The following is a 25,014-nucleotide window of genomic DNA, read 5'->3' as shown; positions in this document are numbered from 1 at the left end:
ACTTGAGACAAGCAGTCCTCTAGAATGGGGCTGAAACAACAGGTCTAGTCAGCAATGAAGAAACAGGTGATTTAACCTCGGTAGAGCTTTTGGTCCTATTTCAGAAGCCAAATTTTAGGCCAGAGATTAGGGAGGGTTTTTTTTTTTTCATATCAAAATATATTCTTTATTTTATTTTATTTTTTGTTTATTTACAGCATAACAGTGTTCATTGTTTTGGCATCACACCCAGTGCTCCATGCAGTACGTGCCCTCCCTATTACCCACCACCTGGTTCCTCAACCTCCCACCCCCCCGCCCCTTCAAAACCCTCTGGTTGTTTTTCAGAGTCCATAGTCTCTCATGGTTCATCTCCCCTTCCAGTTTCCCCCAACTCCCTCTCCTCTCCATCTCCCCATGTCCTCCATGTTATTTGTTATGCTCCACAAATAAGTGAGACCATATGATACTTGACTCTCTCTGCTTGACTTATTTCGCTCAGCATAATTTCTTCCAGTCCCGTCCATGTTGCTACAAAAGTTGGGTATTCATCCTTTCTGATGGAGGCATAATACTCCATCGTGTATATGGACCACATCTTCCTTATCCATTCATCCGTTGAAGGGCATCTTGGTTCTTTCCACAGTTTGGCGACCGTGGCCATTGCTGCTATAAACATTGGGGTACAGATGGCTCTTCTTTGTACTACATCTGTATCTTTGGGGTAAATACCCAGCAGTGCAATTGCAGGGTCATAGGGAAGCTCTATTCTTAATTTCTTGAGGAATCTCCACACTGTTCTCCAAAGTGGCTGAACTAACTTGCATTCCCACCAACAGTGGAAGAGGGTTCCCCTTTCTCCACATCCTCTCCAGCACACGTTGTTTCCTGTCTTGCTAATTTTGGCCATTCTAGCTGGTGTCAGGTGGTATCTCAATGTGGTTTTAATTGGAATCTCCCTGATGGTCAGTGATGATGAACATTTTTTCATGTGTCTGATAGGGAGGGTTTTTTTTTCCCCACTTTTTAAAATTGAGAAACATATAGAATTAATTTATATTATAATTTATATTGTGATTAATCTATAACAAGTACATGGGAAAATGCAGTTGAAAATTCACAGTGAGTTAAGCGCTGGACTCTGGGAAGTTAGCACCAGTAAGGACAGGTGAGGAAGAGAAAGGAGTAGAAGAATTAAGCACATGTGCTTTCTACTGCATGCTCGTTACCACCTAGCACCCAGCGATATAATGATAAACAAGGGGAACACTCCTGCCTTCAGCTTGTCTGAATAACAGAGAGACCCTGTAATAAAAATGTTATAGTAACAAACAAAAAATAAAGGAGTGGACTGAGGATGGAAACAGGTTTCACAGAGGGAGTGACCCTCAAAGTGGCATTCCTTTGTTAGGAGGGGAGGTGTGGGGGTTGCTGTGTGTTGGAGGATAGTTTAGGTAGATCGTCAGATCTCAGGACAGGGGTGCAGTCTATTCATAACATCAAAGTGCATCTTAAAAATTACTTTAGCATCCAGCAATGTGAAGTATTTTTTGTCTCTCTAAAATTTCATATTTGCAGATGACACAAATGGCACACAGGGCATGAGAACGGAGCTTAGAATAATGGTATTAAACTTCAAAAAACCTTGAAACATCAGAGAGACTAACTGACATGGACTGCTTCCTTTCCTTGTGCAAGAAAAACAGTAGGTATAAATGCAAAATGCAGAATGGCAGAAAGGGTCAGGAAGGGACAAAGAAGTCCTACTGAACTGTGGGGCAAAAGTAACCAGCAGGGCAGGGCAGCTGGTTTTAGAAGAGATGTTAGCACTAAGGCATGATGACACAGAGAGAGCCCCCTGGGTTCGAGGATGGTGGGCACTAAGGAAGTTCAGGTGAACTTTAGTTTCCTCCTCTTTCGAACAGAGATAGAACCATCTCCAGAATCTCCTTCTATTCCATGACTCTTGAGCAAATGAGCTTTGGGAAGATTGAGGGACATTCTGAGAGCCATGAGATGACCCAAGGAACACAATCAGCTGTTCTCTATTTCTGGAGGGATGAGAACAAAAACAAAACAAAACAAAAACAAAAACAGAGAGAGAGAGAGAACAAAAGAAAATGGGAAAATTGCAGTGAAGACTTTTATTTTATTTTATTTTTTAAGATTTTATTTATTTATTTGACAGATAGAGATCACAAGTATACAGAGAGGCAGGCAGAAACAGAGAGGAGGAAGCAGGCTCCCCGCTGAGCAGAGAGCCTGATGTGGGGCTCGATCCGAGGACCCTGAGGTCATGACCTGAACCGAAGGCAGAGGCTCAACCCACTGAGCCACCCAGGCGCCCCAAGACTTTTATTTTTTTTTAATTTAATTTAATTTTATTTATTTGACAGAGAGAAATCACAAGTAGGCAGAGAGGCAGGCAGAGAGAGAGGAGGAAGCAGGCTCCTTGCGGAGCAGAGAGCCCGATTCCGGGCTTGATCCCAGGACCCTGGGATCATGACCTGAGCCGAAGGCAGAGGCTTTAACCCACTGAGCCACCCAGGCGCCCCAGTGAAGACTTTTAAATAACAGAACGAGTTAGTCCCAGAAGTTATGGGCATGTCTTTTGGGAAAGTTTTTAGAAATAGTCTGTCTGTCCAAGATGATCTGAACAGGGTCACTAGCTGTGGACGCAAGCCATGAGCCAGGTGTCATTACAGTGCCCTTCCTATCTCTGTGTTTCTGCAATTTTATAATATTATGCATAAATAGAGTAATACCAAATTACCCCATTTATACATTTTATGTATCTATTAATATGGACAATAGTTGCCTTTCCATTTTACCAGTAAAGTTTTGAATACAAATGTGACTCAGCCTCTCACCATTACAGCTCTACATTCAGAACTAATTGCCTCACAGAACACTTAAGGAGTCATTTTTCATTATGATGGTGAGCAAGGGGAAAGCAGATGGCACAGTCATGTTATTGATTTGATGATCCTTGCCTGGCTTGTTGAATAAATGGAACTGAATGTATGGTCACTGCATCCAGACTTTTAGGGCCTTCGAGGTTCGGTTCAAATTATGTCAGACAGCAGGTTCATGGGGCAAGAATTCATTTATTCCTCCAAGCCTTCTAAATGATAATTCCAGGGACCAAGAAGAACTCATTGGCAAGTGATACAGTGTATAAAAGAAGGCAACTTACTCACTTTGCAGAGGACCATTAACTCTTTCCCTAAAAGTCCCTAGAGAGAGATGATTCTGGCCTTAAGTGGTTAATGTTGTTATAATCAGTGTTTACCTTGTTTAGAGTTACAACACTACTACCATTGGTGCGAGCTTCTCCACTGGGCCTTTCATTAAGAATGAAGGGAAAGGGGGCGCCTCGGTGGCTCAGTGGGTTAAAGCCTCTGCCTTTGGCTCAGGTCATGGTCCCAGGGTCCTGGGATGGAGCCCTGCGTTGGGCTCTCTGCTCAGCGGAGATCCTGCTTCCTCCTCTCTCTCTGCCTGCCTCTCTGCCTACCTGTGATCTCTGTCTGTCAAATAAATAAAATCTTAAAAAAAAAAAAAGAATGAAGGGAAAGTCACACACAAAGATGTCTTTGGTAGGTCCTGTGGCACCATTTTACAGTAAATGATAGGAGATTAAATCAGCTGTCAGTATAACATGGAATTTTTATCAAACCTTGAATATACTCCTTCCAGATGAATTTGCTAAGGGACCACTGACCTTTTGGAGTGGCCACCAGAAAAATGTTTATGTGAAAAGAAGAAATTCCCAGGGCCTTTGACCCACATTTTCTTAGCATTTTATCAGTTGGCTGATAAGGAGACATATTTTCTCAAGTCATTTAATTTTTCTTTTTGGACCTAGGGAATTCATTTCCATCTGCCATTTCTGGGCCCCAGGTGAAAGGTGTGCAGTCCTGCTTTCTGGCAATGAGGGGATTATTATTGTGGTTTTTTCTTGTCAGGCTTTACAACATGGCATAATAAACATGAGGTGGGGTAAATTCCCTCCCTCTAAGAGAGATCCAGAGACCTTGGTTCTAGTCTCCACAAGCTACGAGCTTGACAAATCTCTCCCAATTTCTGGCTCTCCAGGTTTCTTTATTTCTCTCTTCCTTTCTCCCTCCCTCCCTCCCTTTCTTTCTTTCTTTCTTACTGCAAAATGCAGGATAGAAGTAAATGGTTTCTAAGTTCAGTTCTAAAGCTCCTAAACTTCTAAAATTGTCTAACACTCAGGATTACCCATCTATCTTTGTTTAAGGCAGGTGGCCTTCTGCTAAATTCCCCTAAAGTATGTAAAGCAGGACTATTTAATTCATGACCAATTAAAAGTGAAACATCTTACTAATTGGAAGCTTTGTAAAGAGACCGTGGTGTCAACCAGCATAGGAAATACTGGCTGGCTGACTTACGCTTTAAATTTTGTTCATCCCTGCAAAATTCTTATTTTCTTGTTCTGTTGCTTTGAAGGCAGCTTACTTATACCAGACAAATTTTGATTTTCCCCTTTGGCTTTCTAAGTTGATTTGTTGAGTTGCTTAGTTTTTCCTATTTTTCTCTTTGACCACAGTAATTATTTCCCAGTCAATTCTAGAAATACCTGAACAGAGTGGCAGGTGGGGAGAAAAAGAAAAGAAAAATGTGTGGGCCATGCTTTTAGTGCCGGGGGTCTCACTTTTCACGTCCATAAATTCTGACTTTTCATGTGAGTTTGCTTCTAATTGCTCTATCTTGAGAGTGAGTTAACTTCCAGGCTGTTTCACTTACTTCTACTGCATATTTAATTAGCCATGTTCACTATTCTTCATGTTTCTTGTCCTTATTTTCTTCTTTGTTCCTTTTGCACATTAATTAGTTTCTCTCCATTACCAATGACACAAAGAAAAAAATGAAAATCTCAAATGGGAGGACCATGGCCATGTCACTTCACAGAGACACTGCGCAGGGAAAGAAAGTCTCCACTATCCCTCAAAGCATATAGCTAATGGCCTTTGACCATAACCCACCCCACTTCCCATAAGGGAATAAATGTCTCCATATTAGTTATAGTCAGGAAAGATAACCTCACAAAATGCATCTAGCAAATAAAAAGTATCAGTTGCTGTTGTACTTATTATTAACACATATTATTTGTTGTGATTCTGCTCTATGCTCATTACCATTCTTTGAAATATAATCACCCTATGAAGTATATAATATAACTTTTCTTTCATAGGTGAGAAAAATAAACTCATGGAGTTTAAGTCAACTTTCCTATAACCACATAGTAAATAAATTACTGAGCCAGAATTTAAAACCAGAAAATCTCACATTGTCATGCTCTATCCAAATCTTTTCTTTTTCCTTATGGAATATGTAGATTAATAATAAGATTAATCTTATTCCATAAGATTCAAAAAGTTATTTTTCTGGTCACAAAGGGTGGAACCTAGTTGTGCTCTCTCAAACTGAAAAAACATGGTTTTGTAAAAATTATTATCAAAAAAGAAATCAACGTTCAAATAATAAAAAATAGAATATGTTTATGATAGGTTTAGTACATGCTACATTGGAAACATACAGTGCCTTATTTTTTGTGTCATAGTCCCCTAATATTCTGATTTTCCTTAAACCTTAAATCAAACAACCAAGTTTTAATATTTTTCATCAAAGGTGCAATGTTGAGTTTGATTTGAGTGTACAAGATCTGTAACATGAATGCTACATGAATCATAAATACATAAAATCTCGTCTATCAAAGATTATTGGCCTGAAGTCAAATTATAACTAGTAAATTGTACATTTGTATAGTATGTAACTATAGATTTTCAACATATTTTTGGTGAAGAAGTTCTATAATTTAGGGATAATTAATTTTATTCATCAATTAAATATTTGTCAAGCAATTACTAAGTACCAAATCTTGTTAGCAGCTGGGGAATCAAAGACAAAATAAGACACAGCCGCTACCCTCAGAGAGCTCACCACCTGGGAAGAAAGTTAAGGAAAGAGCACAGCGACTCTGATACATGTTAGGAGGCAGTAATGAATTGAACTGGTAGATCTATGGGACTTCAAGGAGAGTGAGGTCACATGTATATGGAGGAGACTGAAGTCTTCGTGGAAGAGGAACTGGCTTTTGAGCTGGGCTTTGGAAACAGGCAGCTAAGAGGGAGAATGCACCTCAGGTATGAGGAACAACAGTGTGTGCCAGAGAACACACATACACTCACAGAATCATAGGAAGAAACAGGCATGTGGAACTACTGGCCTGGCAGCAATCATAAAAATATAGCATGTGGTCATCTTCTTTACTTTATAGATGAGAAAACTGAGGGTCCAAGAGGTTAAAATAACTGCCCAAGGGCAGGCTCGCCTGTGGTGCTCTGTAGGTAGGGCTGGCAAGGATTCTGTGGGTGGATGTGAAACCTGAAAGAAGGCTGAAGAGAGGTTGAGGAGGACCTCACACCCCAGACTAGATGTCTGGACTCACATCAATAGGCAATAAAATGCCAGCAAAGGTTTATGAGGAAGAGAGTGATATGATTAGAATTGTGCTCTCTTGGGCGCCTGGTTGGCTCAGTGGTTTAAGTCTGTGCCTTCAGCTCAGGTCATGATCTCAGGGTCCTGGGATCGAGCCCCACATCAGGCTCTCTGCTCAGTGGGGAGCCTGCTTCTCTCTCTCTCTCTGCCTGCCTGTCTACTTGTGATCTCTTGTCTGTCAAATAAATAAATAAAATCTTAAAAAAAAAAAAAAAGAATTGTGCTCTCTTGGCCGAAGTCCAGTGAGAACAGCCAGTGCCCAGATGAAAACTGGAGACAGGAAGAATGGCAAAAACAAGATGTCTGCCTTATCTGCCACAGGGGCAAAATCTAAAGATCTTCATGATGATTTACACACACGATGGGAGAAGTGAAGAAGGCAAGCAACTCCAGGATTTCAAACTTGAGCCACTCTGAAATGAACTTTACAAAAACAGTAGGGAAGTAGGCGGTGTAACAGGGAGAGAGTCAAGGAAGAGTGACGTTATGCCTACAGGGCAGCAAATCCAGGTTGCAATGCTGGTGCTCAACAGGTGAGCAGTACTGGCTGGAGATCCGGAGTCAGGAGTTAGGGCACAGACCTGGGGGGACAGCATGGGGAAAGATGAGAGGCTGGCTAAAGGACATGAGGCAGGTGAGGCAAACCAAGAACTGAAGGGAGGTGCTCCACGTCCATCCTCTCTAAGTAGGTGCCTGAGGTCCATCAAGGCACACCAGAGGGGAGGGTTTCCAGAAGCTGGAGAGGCGGGGTAGGGACTATTCAACTGTCAAGCCAGACAAAGACTTAGTGGCAAGTGAGAACTGAGAAAAGAGGATTTGAGTGACTGTCATTTTGTTACTCCCTTAGAAGGATCTTAAGCTTAGTGACCGTATAACTCTCTCTTACAGCACTGTTTACTCTGTGTCCCTAGCACCTAGCACAATTTGTCTTACTGGTTTATTTGTGTGACTACTTACTTCACGTTTATCTCCACACATGGGGTACCCCCTAAAGGGGCAGGAACTCTGTTTTTGTTCACCACCATACACCCAGTGCCTGGCCTGCAGCAGACACATTTCAATATTTCTCAAATGAATAAAGGTGCTACATGAAGACTCACAGTAATGATATAACTGTACTTTGGATAGAAGACAAAGTTACTTCCTATGATTGATCTGTGGGACTTTTTAATAGCACGTGTATTTTTGACATAGAGTCATGTTTATTAACAATAATCCCAGGTGGTTCTTTGTTGTTGCCTGGGCTCTCTGCCTAATTTTATAGTTTATTTTGCCATGAAAAGCCTCTTTTCTTTCTTCTTTATGAAGATACATATGGTGTATGTAAATAATATTTGGATTTGAGGTTAAAAGGTAACTACCATGCCAGATTTTTCATAACGAAGACTTGATATGGTTCAGTAATTTTATTTCTTATTCCAACCACCTCTAACAGAGAGAGTGCTAAGATTAGATCAACAGGTGTGTTTCTGCAAGTGTGAAGATCCAGTGGCAAATTTATGGAAGGAAAATAGTCTTAAGGGACGAGAAAACTCAGAAGCTTCCGGAAATGTGAATTAGCTTAAAAACAGGTTTCAGAGGAAAAGAGTCCCACGCTGAGAACCTGCAGACCCAATCTGTCCCTGGAACTGCAAGGACCTTCTATATTTCACGGGTGCTGCGGGATAACAATAGCGACTTTGCAGAATCATTAAGAGGGTTAGACCAATGGCTGTATGGAAAGCACCTGAGACAATGCTCAGAATTACTACTTCCCTTTCTCCCACCTCTTTTTCATTTAATTAAATCGAAGTTTCTTTAGTGTCATCATGACCCATGACACTGTAAATAGACTATCATTTTAAACATTACACAATATTTTAGATTTTTTAAAATAATCTGGTCATCCTGCCAAAACTTCTAAGCCTAAAGAAAAAAAAATCAAAATCTTAGCCTTTTTACAGTGTTCTTTTTGGAATTGTTAGACTCAGCCAAATATGAGGCAAGACCAGGACGAAATTCCACTTTTAGTTGAAGCACATTAACTTCTTTTTGGCTGAGGACATATGGGTCTCTGGGATTTTTTAATCCAGTGAGAAGATTTAATCTGCTTCTTATTAGTGAGAATCCATAAACTATGAAATCCATAATCTTCCATCACAAAGTGACAGCAATCATTATCATTTTCAATTTATGCTTTTGAAGAGCTCTATTTACTTTGTCCACGTTTCATCTTAATGTGACTCTAAAACGCTTGGGGACCTTGCCATCCAAGGTGACTGGAGACCTGCTTTGTTGTTGAGTGTCATGCAGCAATTACTTGATGGGCCCTGTTTTCATGGGGCTGTCAGTCTTTCAACCATCTTGAGGTCAGTAGAGAAAGTGGTGTATAGTGTACATATGTCAACAGCAGAAATCCCACGTTAACCCAAAGAGTCTGGCATGGCTGGCCGCAGTTTCTCACAAAGAATAATGAAGCAGCAGGTTTACGGGGTGGGGGAGCTGGGAACCTAATTAGTCCGGCTCCAGGAATGCCAAAAAGCCTATTTAATATCTTTCGCTTTTACTCTTCTAAGCCACTGAGAGGGAGAATTGCTCACAAACACCTAATTTCATTACATTAAAAAAATAAAAAAGAAAAAAAAAAAGATTAGTGCATGGGGTAATCTGATGGATGAATCTGCAGCTTTTCTCTCGACCTCTGTTAAGAGGAAAGACATGGAAAGGACTTCACACGTTTTTAGACCCTTATGACTTGCTAAGCATTCCTAAATACTTTCTGGTGGAAACAGAATGAACTAGAAAGACAATGTCATATTTTAAATTAAAAAAAAAAATTACTGGCTGCTGCTCAAAAGAGAGGGCGAGCAACCTAGCACGCGTGTGTCTCCGAATCACGTATTTGTCGGTGCCGACACTCAGTTTCAGAGAGAAGACCACCAAGCTCCTCAGATGTTCCCGCCTTCTCTTTATCCCCAAACTGACCCTTGTCTTCAGGGCTTTCATTCATGCTAATGAAGAAAACCTTACGAAAAGCATCACTCAACATTTGGAAAGCTACTTTAAAAAATGTTGAGACTGGGCTAAGGACCGCAAGAGAACTATTAATCTAATAAATAAGACATATTCGTCATTGAATAGATATGCTAGTATCTGGAGACATAAGTCACTCAAGAGCCAGGAGAAGGCTCCTAGCACTGTATTCGTCCCATAGTGGGGATGGCATCAGGAGTTGATCCATGAAGCTCTTTCTCTACCACCATCATCACGAAAAGTGTTTTTGAACTGCTTTCTGTGTGTAGGGCACTGGGATGAGCACAGGCACATAGACGAACTTCTTGCAAAGATAGGAGGTAAACCAAACCCTAGAAATGAGATAACCAATGTCAACATTTCCTTTCCAAGAGCCAATATGGTTCTCAAGTGATCCCTGGAATGCATTTCTTCTCAAGTAATAGATGGTACTATGTTAAGTTTTAGTTGGCTGTGTACACACCAAGTATCTTGATGAAGAGTAAAAAAATAAGTCATATAATTTGTATGTTGGTGTCAGTATTTGCCTTATTTAGGGAAAACTGAGATGGGAACATTAGAAAATTTCTCTCTACAAACACTGCCTGTTTTTTGTTTGTTTGTGGTTGCAGTGAAGTCAGGAGTTTTTTTTTTTTTTTTTTAAGTTTTATTGTTTCCTAACATCTTACTATAAAAATTTCAAACACGTAGCAAAGTAGAAAGAATTTTAACGACAGTATTCCCACCACCTGCATTCTACCATTAACAATTACTTGACCTGCTTTATAATGCAGCTTCTATCCACCCATCCTACCTACAATCCATACATCAATACCATGTTTTTGATGCATTTCAAAGTAGACTGCAGACAGCACACAATACTGTTTTGAAGTAGACTCAAAGAGTATTCCTAATCCTATAAAAACACCTATAAATTTATGAGTTTTTTTTTTAAACAAAGAACAAGCTCATTCTGAATTATGCACACAGATTTTCGATATAGCTCAATCGACAGGCTCTGAGAAAGTATGGTAAGTTAACTCAAAGTTTTGTGTACCTTTATCAACGCTATAGACATTTTCAGTACTCCCACAAATGCTGGGCTTTGTGAAGACACGGGCTATGGAGTATAGAGAAATAAGCTCTCTGCTATGTAGCATCAGGGGAAACTACCTGGCATGTTGGCTATCAGTATTTTTTTTTTTCTCTACACTCTAGTAGTTTCCTAATTATTCCTTGGGTGTAGAAATAGATTTCTATGCCTCAATTCCCTCCTTTACAAAGTGAGTTTTATACTACTGATTGCACAGGCTTGTCATGAGGATCAAATGCAAAAAATAAGAGAACACTTGTGTAGATTAAAGCACTATGCACATCTAAGGTAGCATTATTGTTAGGAATCATAATGCATCTGCAATGGAACACAGCTAAGGTAATGGGCCACACTGCCACTGGGTTCTTTCAAATCAGTCAAAAAGATTTCAAAGGTTAAAGGGACAGATATTGGCAGTTGCCTTCACTCTGCCCATCAGTACGTCATCTTGTCAAGGATCCAGAAGAACCTCGGTGTATATCACACAGACCTGTTTTCATTAGTGAAGGGTTTGTTTTGGAAATCATCCCAGCCCTAAAACAATACTTCCATTAGCTGGGCACAGTACCTATAATTATCCGTCTTATCTGACCCGTGCCAAACTATTCTACTTACTGCATCCCATTTACGTTTACCTTGGAAGATGTGAAAGAAAAGCAAGGCATTCACTCAATATATGAGAGAGTACAGAGAATGTTCATTTCTTTGAACAAACACCTACAAATAAACTTTGTGTAGAAATTCCTGCAACAGGATATCATCAGGTACCGTAAGTGACAAATCATTTTTAAATGATGGAAACCCTCTGTCTCCATATGGGAAAAACTCCATTATAGGAGTATCTTAAGTTTACAGGGAATAAAGTCATACAGCTTCCATTTCTGTGTCAGGTTGGATACAAATCAAGAAAGTGAGATGCAAGGTCAAGGCTCGCTAGGGAACCAAGAAAAGAGAAAGTAATCAGGGAAGTGAATTGAGCATCAATTACTGTTATTGAGAACTTGCCAGATCTCTGGCACTTTTTGGTTAAGGGGAATTGAAGAGAAAGATTGGAAATTACCCTTACCCTCAAAAAGCATCCCTTTCATAAGAGTTGGAAAGAGCAAATAATCAGAGACAGAAAAATTACACATTGTAAGACAATGGAATAGAATATGTAAAAAGAGAGACATAAGCACAGTTTGTGATTTAATTACAAGTTATACTCAACATTGTGTGTGTGTACAATGTGGACAACATCACAGCAACGAGAAGACCTCCAACAGGGCACATCCAGTTACCCCCAAATTCAAAATATGATTTTCAGGTAGGAAAAGAACCAGAGGCGAAGACTGGTTGTGCCATCTGAGGGGGAGGATTCCCTGACCCATGAGCTCCAGCTGTCTGGTGCTGAGAACAAGAATATATATTAAGTATACTGAGATCGTGGCATCAAGCCATCATCCTCTGACACTACACATTCCAAACATGCAAGTAAACTCCTTAATTTGGTTCCATATTTACAAAGCAAACTTCTAATCACATTTATAATTTGGCATCTTATATGACGCACATACTGGGAAAAAATAAGTGGCCCAAAGGGGTCAAAAATTTGCTTGCCATGTCAGTGAGATTTCTTACTGTAGTTACAACAACACATTGGGGTGTGTGTGTGTGTGAACATACATACTCACATACATTATACACAAACATACACATATATTTAACATGTACTTCTAAGAGAAACATTGGCAAATCTGAATTTATAGCAATGCGGATTTCTAGATATTTTGGTAAAAGTTTGCATTCTAAGAAATTCTACCACACTTTCCATTAGAACGATGTAAGTATCCTCACTGTGCTGCGTGATGGTATTGTTTATGTCTTCCATTTAGTCTATGTGTTTTTGTTTTACTGCTGATGGCTCCACGTTCGTCTTACCTGACTGTCCAGGAGGAGGGGCACCTGATGATCCTCGAGGGAGACAAAGAAACACAGTCAGAACAGCAGCTCTGTTCCCAGCACATGGTTCAATGGCTATGGGCTTGGGTGCTCCCTGAAAAAGAAAACCCAATCTTAAATTCGCATAATTGACAGGACACTGTGATTCTACTTTTTCCTACCCTTGCTGAAGTCAGTTAAACCATACACTCCCAGTGGATGGGGACAGAAAATGCCTCATTTTCTAATAGTTCAATTGACTGTTTTCTCATTGTAATACAGTGTTTTTGTAGTGGTGGTCATTAACATTTAGAAGACTTTTTTTGGGGGGGGGAGTTAAATATTGGTACATATTTATTTTTTTAAAAAGTACTCTTTTTTCTATCTTTAGCTTGTTTTTTCCTTTGATAGACTTTATTTTTTTAGATTTTTTTAGACTTTGTTTTTTTTAACAATTGTCAGGATTATTTTTATTAAATTTTTAAATTCACAAATAATGTATTATTGGTTTCAGAGGTACAGGTCTGTGATTCATCAGTCTTATAGTACAAGCATGTGATATAGAATTTATTGTTTAGAGCAGTTCTAGGTTCACAACAAAGTGAGAGGAAGGTACAATATTTCCCCTACACACTTTGCCTTAACATATGCATAGCTTCCCACATCATCAACTGCCCCCACCTCAGGTATATTTGTTACAACTGATGAACCTTCATTGACACATCATAGTCATCAGAGGCCCATAGTTTACATTAGGGTTCACTCTTGTGTTATAGTTTGTGGGTTTAGACAAATGTAAATGACATGAATCCACCATTATAGTATCATTCAGGGTATATTCACTACCCAAAATCCCTGTGCACCACCGATTTATCCCTTCCTCACTACCCCAAACCCTGGCACCACTGATCTTAGTGGCTCCATAGTTCTGCCTTTTCCAGAATGTCATATAGTTGAAATCATAGAATTTAATCTTTTCAGGTTGACTTCTTTCACTAGTAATAAATAGGCACCTAAGGTTCCTCCATGGCTTCTCTTGTCTTGATAGCCCATTCCTTTTTAGTGCTGAGAAACACTACATTGTCTGGAGGTTCCACAGTTCATTTATCCATTCACCTTCTGAAGGACACCTTGGATGCTTATAAATTTCCACTATTAAAAATAAAGCTACTACTATATGGAGTACGTGGGTGGCTCAGTCAGGGAAGTGTCCAATTCTTGACTTTGGCTCAGGTCATGATCTTAGGGTCATAAGACAGCCCCCACGTTGTGTCCCATGCTGGGCAGGGGGCCTGCTTAAGATTCTCTCTCTCCCAAAGGGGAACCCTCCTCCACTGTTGGTGGGAATGCAAGCTGGTGCAACCACTCTGGAAAACAGCATGGAGGTTCCTCAAAATGTTGAAAATAGAACTACCCTATGACCCAGCAATTGCACTACTGGGTATTTACCCTAAAGATACAGACGTAGTGATCCGAAGGGGCACGTGTACCCGAATGTTTATAGCAGCAATGTCTACAATAGCCAAACTATGGAAAGAACCTAGATGTCCATCAACAGATGAATGGATAAAGAAGATGTGGTATATATACACAATGGAATACTATGCAGCCATCAAAAGAAATGAAATCTTGCCATTTGCGACGACGTGGATGGAACTAGAGCGTATCATGCTTAGAGAAATAAGTCAATCGGAGAAAGACAACTATCATATGATCTCCCTGATATGAGGACATGGAGAAGCAACATGGGGGGTTAGGGGGATAGGAGAAGAATAAATGAAACAAGATGGGATTGGGAGGGAGACAAACCATAAATGACTCTTAATCTCACAAAACAAACTGGGGGTTGCTGGGGGGAGGTGGGATTGGGAGAGGGGGAGGGGGCTATGGACATTGGGGAGGGGAGGCGAACCATAAGAGACTATGGACTCTGAAAAACAACCTGAGGGTTTTGAAGGGTCAGGGGTGGGAGGTTGGGGGAACAGGTGGTGGGTAATAGGGAGGGCACGTTTTGCATGGAGCACTGGGTGTTGTGCAAAAACAATGAATACTGTTATGCTGAAAAAAATAAATAAAATGGGGAAAAAAAAACAAACCTAGAGCAACTGATTAGAAGGTAAAAAAAAAAAAAAAAAAAAAGATTCTCTCTCTCCCTCTGTCCCTTCCCACCCATTTGTATGTGTTCTCTCTAAAAATATAAGGAAATAAAATAAATAAAGCTACTGTAAACATCCATGTGGTGGCTCTTGTGTGAATGTAAGTTTTCAGCTCCACTGGGTAAACATCAAGGAGTGTGACTGCTGGATCTTATAGTACAAGTATGTTTAGTTCTTTAAGAAACCATCAGTTGTCTTCCAAAGTGGCTGTATCATTTTGCATTACCACCATCGATGAATAAGATCTCCTCTTGCTCTGCCTCTTCACCAGCATTTAATGGTGTCAGTGGTCCAGATTTGGGCCATTCTAAAAGGTGTGCAGTGACATCTTGCTGCTGTTTTAATTTGAACTTCTCTGATGATATAGGATATGAAGGATCTTTTCATGTGCTTATTTGCTATTCTGTATGTCTCCTTTGGTGAGGCATCTGTTAAGGTCTTTGGACAACTTTTAATTGGCTTGCTTCTTATTGTTGAGATTTAAGAGTTCTTTGTATATTTTGGAAAGCAATTTTTTTTATCAGATGTCTTTCTTGCAAATATTTTCTCCCAGTTTGTGTTTTGTCTTTCCATTCTCTTGATATTGTCTTCTAAAGAGCAGAAGTTTTTGATTTTGATGAATTCCAGCTTTGTAATTATTTCTTTCATAGATTGTGTTTTTGGTGTTGTCTCTAAAAAGTCATTGCCATATGCCAGGTCATCAGGTGTTCTTCTAGGTTATCCAGGACTTTTATAGTTTTGCAGTTTACATTTAGGTCTATCATCCATTTGAATTAATTTTTGTAGAAGGTATAAGGTAGCTATCTAGATTCATTTTTTTGCACTGGATGTCCAGTTCTTTCAGAACCATTTCTCAAAAAGACTACCTTTGCTTCATTGTATTGCATTTATCCTTGGACAAAGATCAATAGACTATATTTATGTAGGTCTAATTCTGCACTCTATTCTGTTTCATTGATCTAATTGTCTATTCTTTTGCCAATACTACACTATCTCGATTACTGTAGATTCATAGTAGGTCTTGAAGTTGGATAGTGTCAGGCCTCCCGACTTCAATACTGTGTTGGCTATTCTGGATCTTTTGCCTCTCCATATAAAATTTAGAGTTAATTTGTAGATATTCACAAAATAACCTGCTGGTATTTTTATTGGGATTGTTTTGAATCTATAGATCAGGTTGGGAAGAACTGCTATCTTGACACTATAGATCATCCATATTGATGAAGACAGAATAACTTAACTTTTATTAGTTCTTTTTTATTTTATTCATCAAACTTTTATAGTTTTCCTCATACAGGTCTTGTACATATTTTGTTAGATTTATATCTGAGTATTTCATTTTGAGGGGTAGTAGTATAAATGCTATTATATCTTTAATTTTAAATCCTACTTGTTCATTGCTGGTTCATAGGAAAGAAACTGACTTGTATTTTAACCTTGTATCTTGCAACCTTGCTGTAATTGCTTATCATTCCATGAGTACTTTTGTTGATTCTTTGGACTTTTCTACATAGAAAATCATGTCATGTGTGATTAAAGAGAGTTTCATTTTTTGCATCCCCATATTTATACCTTCCTTTTCTTTTTCTTGTCATAAGTTACTAGCTGCAATTTCCAGTATAGTGTTGAAAAGGAGTGGTGAGAAGGGACAACCTTCCCTGTACTTGATCTTGGTGGGAATGCTTCAACTTTCTCATCGTTAAGCATGATGTTAGCTGTAGGATTTGTGCAAATATTCTTCAACATGTTAAGGAAGTTCCCCTCTGTTCTTAGTTCAGTGAGAGTTTGTATACAGTTTTTATAGGAAAAGTAGGCTAAATACTTGATTATTCCCTTTCATTTATCAGTTTTCAAAATAATTATTTGCTAGCATTCTCCAAACATGACAATTTATATTATCATTATAGATTTATAACTTTTAATATTTCTGATGTGTTTCAATTGGTAGCTTCTATAATTTTTTTTATTAGTTTTATTAATTGTTCAAATTGTTCTAATGAACATTCAAAATCTTTGAACAATGAGAATGTTTTCAAATTGACTCCTGAGTTCTGACATGACCACAAAAGCCTTTCATAGCTTCCTTGTCTTCTGCCTGTCCCAGGCCTATAATCAGACATTTCTCTAAGGAAACTTGCTGGGAAGTGGTATTAATTCCAGACATAAGAGGTATTTATTACTACTGGGATGGCCATTTTTTTAGTACATTTTAACAACAGAGCTCAGTGTCATAAATTAGATTTCCAAAGAAGCAGACTCCCTGGGAGAGAGTTACCAAGCAGAGGTTCTTATGGTTGAAAAAAAAAAAACTTAGAAGGAAAAAGAAGGAAGCCTTGTTAGATAGAGGGAAAGGGCTGAACTGAGATGCAGGGCCAAGAGAAGACCTAGAGCCAGAATGATCTTTCAACAATCAAGCTGGGCCAAGAGGGCCAAGCCTTTATGCTCCTTCAAAGACCAGTTTTTACATGTCATTGCCCTTGGGAAGGGTCATGACCTTGGAAAAGGTGGCTCTCTGCGTTACAGTAATACCTGAAGAGGCTGACAGCTGAAGACAGTGAACAGCCTTCCCCGAAAATGGATATCATGTCTTCAGTGAAGGTAGAACTGTGTAAAATATCAATGTGCCCTCCCAGCTCAGAATTTTTTTAAAAAGGAAAAATATATCATGAATTCACAATGATATTGCCAATTCAAATTTAATTTGCTTTAACTTCTTTGCATTTTTGTATCTCTTTTCTCTTAGATTGAAAATCTGATACCTAGTAATACTGATAATTACTTTTATTATAGCATAAAATACAATTTAAATACTTTTATATTATATGTGACAATAAAACTAAGTAAAATTGATTTCTTTGTAGTTTGGAGGGTTTTTTGTCTTAAGGATCCTGCAAAGAATATATTGCGTATTTAAATACTGCATGTTTAAAATCACTTGGAAAAAGAAATAAAATAAAATCACTTGAAATAGGTCTCCGTGTGGTTTCACCACTGAGCCCATCCCAATTTAGGTAAGTTTGTGAATTTAGAGGCTGATTGTTTTGAGGGATTGTTCCCCTTTCCATTTTTATTTAATATTGCTTTATGATTTTAAGATGCTGATATGACTCCAGGGTCAGATCTAAGAAATAAAGTACATTTAGAGAAGTTTACCATCCACCCTTGTTCCCTTCATGCTGTTCCCTTTTTAGCAAGTAAGTTTTTGTGTGGATAGAAGTTCTCAGATCCTTGGAGTAAATATCAAGGAATATGACTGCTGGATTGTATGGTGCCATGTTTCATTGTAACACCAAATCCTGGCACAAAAGGGATGTGCAGTAGGCCTACATTTGAATAAATGAATGCATGTCACTATATTTGATGGGTAGTCTGTGAACCACAAAGGTATGCAACTTTCGTTGGCTTTCTCATAATTGTTTCCTGCCACCAAGGATGCACTACACAATACAGTTTACCTAATTAAATGATCACAACACAAAATATTTTGTTAGCATATCTTTAATATCACTTCAGTGAAATACGTATGTCATAATCACCAACTAAGGCACTTGTCTAAATAACATGACCCTAGGAATAGAGTCAGTGAAAATATAATGATTATAGTAGTAATAGCTAGTTTTGTATTAAGTACTTACTATGAATTAGATACTCATAATTCTTTACATATATTAACTCATTTAAATCTTACAGTAAGAACACTGAAGCAAAGTTAAAATTACCTATTTAAATGAATATAATTAGGAAGGAGAAGGGCTGAGATTTACACTAAGGCAGGCTGCCTCCTGAGTCCATCCTCTTAACCACACGCTGTAGTTTATCATATGTGTGCATGTGCAAACAAACATATGCCACACGTGTGGCATAAATACACGTGCAAGCACATAGGTAGGTGTGTGAACACACACATTCCATGCACACGTGTGGATACAAACATGCACAAGGAATTAAGGTGTAAATACCAATGTCACCTCTGAAATAGCAAGGCTATCATTTTAGCATAGGAAAGGTGATTTGGGCTCCTTCCCTGAAAAAAATGCAGCTGGGACACGGCTGACGTGTCCATGCAAGGTCTGTGCATGAAGACAAAATAGAAGGAAAAATGCCACCGGTTTAATTATTAGAACAAATGATTTGTTTGGGGTTTTTTGTTGATCGTATTTGAACTTCTCGAAGAAATACAGACATATGTAGTCATTCACCAAGAATATCTTAGAATACTGCCATTTCCAGAAAGTTTAATGAGGCATTAAAGATAAAATATGTCCCCTTTCATGTAAAACTTAGACTGAAATTTCTGGTGACAACAGTTTTATGTGGTTATAAAGGATTTCTCCTTTATAGCAACATAAATCTCGGGTTTTAAAATTATCCTCATACAGATACATTTTGGGAGTTTTCAATATAAAGGTGAAAGTGGCCATGATGGCAGAAGTAAAGGGCATAAAAATCTTCCAGGAATATGCTGTAAGCCATGTTGCAATACTTTGTATCAAGTTACATGATCTATGGTTTTACACTTTAAAGCTTACATTTAATTTAACAGACTTATTTTTGAAAATGTTAAGTCAAAATCAGCATAAGTACATAGATAGTCTCCAATGATGTAAATATTTAGAGAATAGGCTTGTCATATTCCAAGGCTAACAGAAAAATACTATGAATGTTTTGAACCATATTTCTAGGCTTCTGAAATTTATTCTAATATAATAAATGCAAAGTATATGTAAAGGTCAATTGGTTAAAATATACGAAGAGAAAATAAAATAAATTCAGGTTTAAATAATGGTGATATATCAGATATATTAAAATCCTCTTTAATATACCTAAGAGATACTTATCCTCTCTACCATCAGGCAAGGTTTTCTTTGTTGTTTTGTTTTCAAGCTCTCCATGCAATAATTGGAACTATTCAAATTTTATAAATTTACGTTAAAATATTTGATTACAAAAATGAGAAGAAAACAAGTTTATGATTACAAAAAACAAAACAACAACAAAAACCAGTTGAGAAACTGGTTCCTGGTTTAGGGGATTTAGAAAACAGGAAACAATTTGGGAGCACATCAGTTCACTGTGTTGTCAGGCTACCTTTCTGCTGTTTTTTGTTTTCTGTTTTTTGTTTTTTTTAAGATTTTATTTATTTGACAGACAGAGATCATAAGTAGGCAGAGAGAGAGGTGGAAGCAGGCTCCCTGCTGAGCAGAAAGCCCGATGTGGGGCTCGATCTCAGGACCCTGGGATCATGACCTGAGCCGAAGGCAGAGGCTTTAACCCACTGAGCCACCCAGGTGCCCCCTTTTCTGCTGTTTTTAACACTGGAAGAAAAGGTTTTAAACATTAGATGCTAATGCCAAAAGCACTAACTGAGGGAAAAATTAGTAAAAAATAACTAAATTTCGGGTGGAAAACGACTTAATTATTTAATGACAGAGAATCAGCAACAGATGCAGAGTGTAGTAAAATATCTTGACCACAGAAAAGAAATTATGCTCGTACAAAAGCCACTTCTGAGAAAGCATTCTTACAATAATTCCCTACTCTTAATTCTGCTGCTGTTGTACCAAAAACATTCAGAAATTTTTTATATTGATAAGCTATGTGAAAAGAGCTTAAAATTCTATTTTAAAGTCAAATTGGCTTACAAGTTTTTCTATTTGGGCTATAAAATTTTCATAAAAGGATATTAGCAAAAGTATGAATTATTCATTATGTTAAGAATATTAGTGATGAGCACAGCCCTTTGACTTTTCTGGCAAGGATTCACATAACTTAAAAAATTGTTTCCAAAGAATTTGTGGCAAATCTCACTTTCAATAAAGAATTTTAAATAAAAAGAAAAAAAAGCCCCACTTTATAGCACTTGATTTTTGTAGCAGAAAATAGTAAAACCCCATGAATGATATTTCTGATACCTTGAGGTTTGCCAGTTGTTTAGCGATAGATATATAACCATGAATCAAAATCATTTCACAATGACATAACATGTTCACCGAACTGTGCAATTTATCATGCATTTTCCATGGCTTCCTTTGAAAGAGATAAGGCATGGATTTGTTTGCCCGCAGCACTTAGAGGCTGTGATTTACTTCCAGGCAGTTTCATATTTGTTGTACCACAAGAAACTGGTGTTAGACCATGCCAGAAAATTCACTGACAGTTATATAATTAGCAGTCTTTGTTTATTAAGCACACAGCACTTTTAGAGTGAAAAAGGCTTCTTTTGTTCACTCTAGTGTTTTTGAAACTATTGTACTCATATTTTCAAGTTCTTGTTTTTAGAGGCAACAATTCTGTTATCTCGTTCCATTTTTCAGCTACTGAAGACAAGCAAGTTACCAGAGAAGCTTCTGGAATCATAAGGATTTTCAAGATGACAGTTCTTTAAATTTATAATGACTGAAAAAGAAGTATTCTGAAAGTGAGGCCACCATTCGACATAGCCTGGGAAACTGGTACTGCAAGAATCAGGGGATGCTTGGAAGACGCCACTGGGCAAAGAGGGCCACGTACTTCTTCCTTCCTCCATTGGCCCACTTAGAGAGTGAGTAAATGTGTGAGTGGTTCACTCCCAGAAATCAACACTGAAGCCCCATTACTGGAAACCCTCACCCCAGCAGCTGAGGATTTAACAGAATTATTTGATGTCCTTGGACTAGTCTTAACAATTTAAGTAGTCTGATACTCTAGGCCTCAGAAGATTAAAAAAAACATTTTTTTCCTTTCTCAAAAATGTTCACTAGTTTCAAAGTAAGGTTGCGAACTCAAATTCCTTTAAGGCCCAGGTGGGTAATTTAACAATAGCCAACATTTCTTAAATGCTCACAATATGCCTTGTGCTGTGCTGTATGCTTACATGAGTTTAACCTTACTCCATGAGCTAGGAACCACTCCCATTTCACAGATAATGAAACTGAAGTTCAGAGAGTTCAAGTAACATAAGTAGAGTTGTAGACCTAGTAGGTGACAGGGCCATGATTTGGAAAAATGTAACCTATCGTCTGAGCTTGTATGCCTAAGCACTATGCACAATGCCTACAATAGGTAGGAAGACTATCTTAACTTCTAGAAGAAGACAACAAAAAGTAGTGGGTACTACTAAAGTATGAGATTTCTTTAAAGACACTACATCTCAAAACTGTTGCTGTCAAAAGAAGATATCTGTGGGCCAAAATGGTTTGATGACTGGTACTTTGTGATCTCTGTAACATGGAGTCCAAACACGGCATTTTAGGACTGCCAGACTCTTGTCAAACATCATCTTTTATTCTGCACAAGCTCCACGTTTTAGTCTGTGTAAGTGTTCACTCTTCAACCCTGTGCCCAGGGTTTCCAGAATCTGTGCCGTCTTCACGCATAATATTCCTAGTGTCTAGGAGACGTTTCCTATAGGCCTTCAGTTTTTCTAAAATCATACATCTCCCAAAGCCAATTCATCCATGAATCCTTCCTTGGTCTGAGGTATTGAGTCTCTCTCCCTTTAGTTGTTTTTTTTTTTAAACATACATCACTTTATTTTTTTTTCTTTTCAGCATAACAGTGTTTATTGTTTTTTGCACCACACCCAGTGCTCCATGCAACACGTGCCCTCACTAATACCCACCACCTTGTTCCCCCAAACTCCCACCACCCGCCCCTTCTAGACCCTTGGGTTGTTTTTCAGAGTCCATAGTCTCTCATGGTTCACCTCCCCTTCCAATTTCCCTCGACTCCCTTCTCCTCTCCATCTCTCCATGTCCTCCATGTTATTTGTTATGCTCCACAAATAAGTGAAACCATATGATACTTGACTCTCTCTGCTTGACTTATTTCACTCAGCATAATCTCTTCCAGTCCCGTCCATGTTGCTACAAAAGTTGGGTATTCATCCTTTCTGATGGAGGCATAATACTCCATAGTGTATATGGACCACATCTTCGTTATCCATTTGTCCGTCAAAGGGCATCTTAGTTCTTTCCACAGTTTGGCAACCATGGCCATTGCTGCTATAAACATTGGGGTACAGATGGCCCTTCTTTTCACTACATCTGTATCTTTGGGGTAAATACCCAGTAGTGCAATTGCTCCCTTTAGTTTTTTAATTGTACCTTTCATGGCCCTCCTCATTTTCCACCTTGGATGACACTTGCATAAATACCCTATTATCCCACTGGAACAAACTCTTTGAGGACAGGCCCAGTTTCTTATTTATCCTTATCACCCCTGCACTCAACCATCTCTCTTTGAAATGCCTAAGCATGGTGCCTGTGCCACCTTTGGGGACTTATGTCTCCCAATCTTTTACCTGAGCTACTGACGTACATGTTGTATGCCTCTGTTAGATTCCTGCTCCACTAAGCCAGACACCATGTTGGAGTTCTTTGGTTAACCTATACCAACTAACAGAGGACATCTTTCACACGACAAGTGCGTGAATCAAAGCATAAATGAAACTGTCACATGGTAGGCATGACTCAGTTTCTCCAAATTATAGATATTAAGGGGATAATAAGACATTAAAAAAACAATATTAACTAACAATTATTGAGTACTTACTGGTTTCAAGTGCTGTGCTAAGCATTTTACATGCATTATTATGTTATTTTCTATTATATAAAATGAAGAAATTAAAATTCAGAAAGGTCAGATAATATTCTCAGGGTGACACAGTGAGGGAGGGGCAGGTCCAGGGACAGACTGAAACTCAGATTTGTCTGATTCTAGTATCTTGGTTTTTAACCGCCTTATGATACTGCTAAAAATACAACTTAAGCAGACAAAGAATATTTCATTCTTTCAGTTTGGCTATTAATGTAGGAGTGAACTTCAGATATCACTTTTAAAAGTCATATGCATGCACCTGCTTCATTCCTGACCAGGGTTCAGAACACCTGAGATCTTGGACCAGCTCTGCCACCATGGATTTGTGTGATACTGGGCATGTTACTAAGTCAATTTCCCCAACTGAAAAATGAACAAATAGATGGTATGATTTTTAGGGTCCCTTTAACATTCCGTGACCATGATTTATGGACTATCTCCAGAATGTGTGACAAACCAATATCTAATACTTTGTCTAATACAGTGAAATTTGAAATTTCCAATCTTTAGTCATTTTTTTCTTGTTCAGTTACTTTAAATGACACGTCTAATTTTTAAAGCACATTATTATACCATATGATGAATACATCACATAAGACTAAATGGCCACCATCGCATGCCAAAAAAGCAATTAGAAAATTGAATCAAGGAATTAAGGATTAATGTGGATATGTTATACCTGTCAGCAGTAATAAGTGTTTTGACAAGGACAGAATAAAGTCTGACAGTATGCACAAATACTAATCTGATATATGAGTGAAATATTAAAAATGCAAACAACTGCACATTAATCACTCTAACATTTCCCTACTAAACCACTTTTAATGCTATTCTTATCAGAATCCATCTATAAATAAAAATGAGTCTTTTCAACAGCTTGTGCAACTTGGTATTTGCAGTTTAATGAGTGTTTATATTGATATGAAATTTAGTTTTTAGTCACATTAGTAAAATAGAATTAATTTACTGAGCACAGAGTTAAGTAAGCCTGATGGCTTGGTTTATAGCTAATCAAGGCCGTTGATTCCATAGGATCAACAAATACCAAGGCTCTAGATCTCGGGCACAGATTCTCTGATTTCATTGTTTACACTTGGGAAAAACGGAAGTGAAAATCATATTCCTTCCTTATTTACTATTTGCTCTGCATGAAATGATAAAGGGAAAAAACACATTAGCTAGCTTTACTCGCTAAGAGAAGAATTCATATTAATAAAAGAAATTAAGTTGATGGACACTGTCAAAACCGGGGTTAAACTGCATTAGAAGCAAATTCAAAGAGAATAAAGGATTACATGTGGGAATAGGTAAAGGAATAAAACATAATATTCACAGAATCAGTATGCTGCTCTTGAGACTCCAAAGGTATTCCAATTGTAAGCTTAATTTTCATATTGTACCAAGTATTTTTTTCCATTTTTGAAATGCCTGTGTTCGATCTCTGTTCAAAATCTCTCACTACATACACACACACACACACACACACACACACACACACATACACACACACAGGTTTATATCTATAGTATAATATCTGGTTTAACCGAACCGAGCTTTGCATTTATTTTAATTGTGTGGCACTGACTTGTGGAGTGAAGAGGCTGGTTGTGATCACAGCAGTTTTACTAACTGATTTTTAAATAGGTAGTTAGGTCCCAGAAAATGAGGATATTATCTGATTTGGAGATATTGTGTAATCATGCTTTGCCCTGAATTGCTCAATAAATATGAATGCTAATAGGAGGTGACTTTGAACACAGTCTCTAAAAGGTGCTT

The 25,014-nt window shown here is 38.3% G+C and overlaps 1 protein-coding gene across 1 annotated transcript in view; it reads right to left on the bottom strand.

Annotated features, from left to right (window-relative positions):
• ATRNL1 (attractin like 1) overlaps positions 1-25,014 on the bottom strand; it is an 836,623-nt gene that overhangs the window by 92,882 nt on the left and 718,727 nt on the right. The window contains exon 28 of the mRNA XM_046027294.1: positions 12,506-12,620. Within this exon, the coding sequence (XP_045883250.1) occupies positions 12,506-12,620 (115 nt within the window). The remainder of the gene's footprint in view (positions 1-12,505; positions 12,621-25,014) is intronic.

Source organism: Meles meles, chromosome 13 (assembly GCF_922984935.1).
Source record: "Meles meles chromosome 13, mMelMel3.1 paternal haplotype, whole genome shotgun sequence".
Lineage (NCBI taxonomy): Eukaryota > Metazoa > Chordata > Mammalia > Carnivora > Mustelidae > Meles > Meles meles.
This window is presented reverse-complemented; position numbering and strand designations above follow the sequence as displayed.